At 36.2% G+C, this 5,710-nt stretch overlaps 1 protein-coding gene across 1 annotated transcript in view; it reads right to left on the bottom strand.

Annotated features, from left to right (window-relative positions):
- The window catches only part of LOC137633223 (pro-resilin-like), a 4,183-nt gene extending 1,024 nt beyond the window's left edge, over positions 1 to 3,159 (bottom strand). The window contains exons 1-2 of the mRNA XM_068365399.1: positions 3,124 to 3,159; positions 2,819 to 2,901 (exon numbers count right to left, since the gene is read on the bottom strand). Of these exons, the coding sequence (XP_068221500.1) occupies positions 2,819 to 2,901; positions 3,124 to 3,159 (119 nt within the window). The remainder of the gene's footprint in view (positions 1 to 2,818; positions 2,902 to 3,123) is intronic.
- Positions 3,160 to 5,710: the final 2,551 nt, after the last annotated feature.

Below are 5,710 nucleotides of genomic sequence, written 5' to 3'. Positions count from 1 at the left end.
TCATCGAGAGAGAGAGAGAGAGAGAGAGAGATGAGAGGAATTTGTCTCCGCGTAAAAGAATTAAGAGATTCTCTTGCCTTTTTCTCCTATTTCACATTCTATCGTAAAACCGATTTAAAAATGAGAAAAATTTAATGATAGTCAAATATTGAGAAAATGTGGCCCTGTACCTTTTTTTCCTTCTTGAATTATTGTGTTGATTTTCATGGGGGTACAATAGAAGCTGCTTTACATGTCGCACAACAATAACAACGACCCCATCCTCAACAAAAACAACAAGAACCCAACAAAAACAACAACAACAACAACCCCAACAACAACAACCAAAAGCATCGTCATAAGGAAGAATTGGTTGGTTGGCTTAGAATAAGCTGACCTTGCCTCAGCACGGGCCCTTGCCTAAAGAGGCTGAGGGAGATGATAAGAGCCTTGGTGTGGAACTATGGACTCTTCCAAACCAACATCTATTGGTTTTTATTCTCATAGCTCAAATAGCATTAGTTATAATAATAATTGTGATAATTATTCTAATAATTAGAAATATTCGTACTAGAATTACTAAAGTACCGCTGACAACATATCATTCAGTCGTTTGACTCTTGTTTTATCTATTTATTTTTCATATAAATATGAAAAATAAATAAAGTTTACATAATAAAATAAACAAATACTTTGAATTCACTTATTTGTACCGCACCGAGCCTTGCCTTCGCATGAACAGCTGTTCAAGTTCCCTTGAGTTTAAGCCGTTTGCTAGGGAGGTTACTGCTGTGGTTTGGCATCTAGGGAGGAGGGTAGACTACCCAACTGACATTCTTACGAAATTGGATTCGAAACCCGACACTTTCAACCTTTAAAGTCATCTGGTTAATAATTTTTTTAAATGACATGAAACTTAATTTTACAAATGAATCAATATTCATTTGCTTTTTTATCTTCCAATTAATTTACATATTTATCAATGTTTTTGTTTTTTTCCTAACTTATTCCTACAAGGAGTAATCCAAAAAATGGGCCCTGAAAAATCAAAATTCAAAATTAAATCTTAGCACAGGAAAAAGTTAAGACACACTTCTCGAGAGATGGAAGGTTATAAGCGACTTAGAAAAACAGAGAAGGAAGAGAGTTCCAAAGCTAAGAAGTAGAGGGGCATAAGCGGTTAATGAGTAGTGGATTTTTAGGATTATTTCCCTAAAAGTACCTGAGGGTAATGTGGGAAATATGGAGACTGCTGGCAACGTCGTTAGCCATCCCAAGACATTCTCCTTGAATTCAGGCTTAAAGGTCACTCATGAACGGAAGAGGCAAGGGACAGTGGCATTGACCTAGCAATTAGGACAATGCCCTAGAGACTGACCATATATTATATGATCAGCGCCCGAGCCTCCTCTCCTCCCAAGCTAGGACCAGGGAGGGCCAGGCACTGGCTGCTGATGACTCAGCAGAAAGACCTATAGGCTCCCCGAAACTCCACAAACTTAGGTCACTAGGATGGTAAGGTTGCAGACACTAATAGCACTAACGAGTCTGACTGGGATTCGAACCCCCGTCAGGCAAACACTACACAGAGACGTTACCAATGAGGCCACAACAACTCTAGAGAACTAATTGTTCAAAACCTATTGATTCATCTTTGATGTCGGACGATCACAGACTAACGTCAATGGGAAGAGCAAAGCTTTGTATGAGAGGATTCCCTCAGAGTCTTATCCTCAGGCGGTCCTCTCTTATCTCAAGACATTATGGAATGCCGATAGTCTTTTAAGAGGGAAAGTAATTCCAAAGTTTTGGTATAAAGGTTGAAGGAATGTAGAGACTGTTTCAATTAGCTTTCCTCTGATTGAATTAAGGCCTAAGGCTTTCTCCCTTGCAGAAAGTTATATAATTTGATTAAACTTAATTAATATAGTCGTAACTCTGTTGCACTCGGTTCAATTAATAGGATGTTCAAGAATCTAAAAAGACCGAAGACTTGGAGACGTTCAAGGAAAAAAAATCAAAATGGCTAGTTAGAACGTAACTGTGACACCGCACACTAGGTCTAATAAAATTTCATAAAAAAGTGAACAAATAAAGTGAGTTTTGCAAATGAGCTGCTATGAGAGCCGGTAGTAGGGCCTCCAAATATATATAGATAGATAGACAGATATATAAACGATGAAACAGATAAGACAGATAAATTCAAATCTTCTAACATTTTTATATTACGTTTGCTTCCTTATGATAAGGGTTCTCTTGCTTGAGGGTACACTCGGGCACTATCTTATTTCTCTTTGTCATGTTATTTTGAAATTTATTTTAATGTTTGTATTGTTCTTAAACTTCCCTATTTCCTTTCCTCTCTGGGCTATTTTCCCTGTTGGAGCCCTTGGACTATTGGCATCTTGCTTTTTCAACTGTAGTAATAATAATAATAATAATAATAATAATAATAATAATAATAAAAAGTCATTGATATCATTTTCCTTTGCGAACAGAGAGTATTTCACAGCTTTTGATGTAGATTCAAAGAGTAGCTCTCTACCACCTAAAGTCAAACATGAATATATTATTTACTTAGGCCTTATGGGTTGCCTATTGGAAACGTCCCTGCCTTGCGATCTGCTAGACTAGGGTTCGAGACCCGCTCAAGCTCGATAGCCTCTCGTGATTAAGGACGTGGGATTTGGGGAGCATATAAGGCTACCTGCCGAGTCATCAGCAGCTATTGCCTGGCCGTCCCTGGTCCTGGCTCATATTTTTCTTTTCCATAGGGAATGGTTTGGTTTTATGTACTGTGACTTTTTGTCAACTGTTATTATACCATGTCTCTAATTACAGAATCCAGGGCGGAGAGTGAGACTGAGACATGTAACGCCTCCCCTGTGATCTAAGAGTAGCAAAGTTGTCGCTCAGGCGAGCCTGAGGATGAAAATCCTAAGTTGAGTACTTTTTTTGAATGATTTGTTTTACTCAAAGGAAGTCTTTGGATTTCAGTTGCTAATGTGTAACCTTTGGATATTTTGGTTCTTAATTCTTGTTGCCTAAAGTTGTCAAGATATGCATTGTTCCCAGAATTACTTGCCATAATTTTTGCTTTATACCTATGAAACCTTTATCAGTAATTTGTTTACTCATATTTACTCGTATGTATTGGTTTTCAGAGTTAAATACTGCCATTTTTGTTCTCTTTCTTTTTAGAGTATTAATCTTTTTGAGTTTGTTTTTGGTTTCATTTAATCACATTATATATCTTGTGTATTTATGTGGTTATAGTTCCTATTTTACTCATAATTAAAAGCACAACTACTGTAATGAAATATGTGAACTTGCTTTGTTCAGACTTTGTAGTTTGTTGCTATTTTTTTTTTTGGGGGGGGGGGGGAAGTTGAGATTTTGTGCACCCAGAGCGAACTGCAGTAGAATAGTAATGTCGGGGTTTGGGTTTAAAGTAAATTTTGATGGGAATGTTTTTTTTTTTTTTTCCAGCAGTAACTGTAAGTTGGTGGGGGGGGGGGGGGATTTGTCACGTAGGCCCCGCTTGAAACCCCAGTTGGAGGTCATGTAAATGACCTCTGCCTGTTGGTTCGCCTGGGAATGCATGCTGTCTCAGCTTCCACCGGCGACAGGATTCTGTCATCGTGTCAATCTGCAGACAAAGGGTTTTTTCTGTCACCTCATTGTTCTTGCAGATTGCTTGGGAGAGCAACAGCCACGAGACGAAGGCCTTCCGGATAAGCATACCTCAAAACCCCTAGGACACGTGGTATCTCCCCCATGGACGCCATGTGCCACGACCGGCGGTGTGCCACGCCTGGTAGTTAGTCGGGTTATTATTATTAGTATTATTATTATTATTATTATTATTTTTATCATTATTATTATTAAATGCTAAGCTACAACCCTAGTTGGAAAAGCAGGGTGCTATAAGACCAGGGGCCCCAACAGGGAAAATAGCTCAGTGAGGAAAGGAAATAAGGAAAAATAAAATATTTTAAGAATAGTAACAATATTGAAATAAATATTTCCTATTTAAACTATAAAAACTTTAACAAAACAGGCAGAAGAGAAACTAGATAGAAAAGTGTGCACGAGTGTACCCTCAAGCAAGGGAACTCTAACCCAAAGCAGTGTAAGACCATGGTACAGAAGCTATGGCACTACCCAAGAATAGAGAACAATGGTTTGATTTTGGAGTGTCCTTCTCCTAGAAGAGCTGCTTACCATAGCTAAAGAGTCTCTTCTACCCTTACAAAGAGGAAAGTAGCCACTGAACAGATACAGTGCAGTAGTTAACCCCTTAGGTGAAGAAGAATTGTTTGGCAATCTCAGTGTTGTCAGGTGTATGGGAACATAGGAGAATCTGTAAAGAATGGGCCAGACTATTCGGTGTCTTTGTAACCAGAGAGAAGGGTCCTATGTAGTACTGTCTGGCCAGTCAAAGGACCTCATAACTCACTAGCGGTTAGAGCCGCTGTCAAGTAAAATGGCTCGTAATTACTTCGTTGTTCAAGACCACCACCATAAGAACTTTGTGTAAAATGATCTTGGTTTTCTGAAGTAGACAGATGAAGTGTGAGTAACAATAATAAAATTTTATCTAACTGTACTTTTGTCTCCTCGCTGCTTGTTCGCCCGAAAATAGCATTGTGATGTTTAAAAATGTAAAAGAGCTTTATTAATATTGTGAAAAGAAAGACGCTTTGCTGAATTTTCAATTAACTTAAGAGTGCTCAAGAAACTATGTAACTTTTTACTTAAATACAATACGTTGAATCACAGCCTAAACTCTGTCTACTCCCGCTTTCTGAAAACTTATTTCATTGAATTGTCTGTAAATTGACAATATATACATAATTTGTAATCTATATATGAAATGTTTATTTTAATGTTGGTACTGTTCTTAAACTATTTTTTATCATTTGTTCATTACTTCTGTTGTAGTTTATTTATTTCTTCATTTCCTTTCCTCTTTGGGACATTTTTCCCTGTTGGAAACCTTAGACTTATAACATCCTGCTTTTCCAATTAGGATTTTAGCTTAGCTCATAATAATAATAATAATAATAATAATAATAATAATAATAATAATAATAATAATAATAATAATAATAATAATAATAAAAATAACACTCTGATGACCTGGGAGTGAAAGAGGTAGAAGGATTTCACTGACATTGACCTTGAAGCAAACTTGAATCCTTGAGGGGATTAGCTAAGGAGGGCCAATGATGCCTAATATCTGATAAGCTGCCTCCAAGGGTAATTTAATTGAGTCATTAGTTGCCCAAAAGACAACTACCATTCAATCACCATTAAAATATTTGGGCTAAATTCCGAAAGTATGGTACCTAAAAGACAATCTGAAGATCATTACTTCAGTGGAGGACGTTTTCATAAGCAAAAAAAATGTCTTGGATAAAATAAGTATTGTATAGAAACGATTTTTTTCCAAATGTAACAGAATCAGTTTAGCGACTTATACCACTCCTTAACACCTATTATTATTATTATTATTATTATTATCATTATTATTATTATTAATATTATTATCATTATTATTATTATTATTATTATTATTATTATTGTTATTGTTATTATTATTATTATTATTATTATTATTATTATTATTATTATTATTATTATTATTATTATTATTACTAAATTAGTTAGGCTACAACCTTAGTTGGAAAAGCAGGATGCTGATGCTATAAGCCCAAGGGCTAGAACA

The sequence above is a fragment of the Palaemon carinicauda genome, chromosome 3 (genome assembly GCF_036898095.1).
Source record: "Palaemon carinicauda isolate YSFRI2023 chromosome 3, ASM3689809v2, whole genome shotgun sequence".
NCBI lineage: Eukaryota > Metazoa > Arthropoda > Malacostraca > Decapoda > Palaemonidae > Palaemon > Palaemon carinicauda.
Note: the sequence above shows the minus strand (reverse complement) of the source record. Positions and strands in the feature narration are given on the sequence as shown.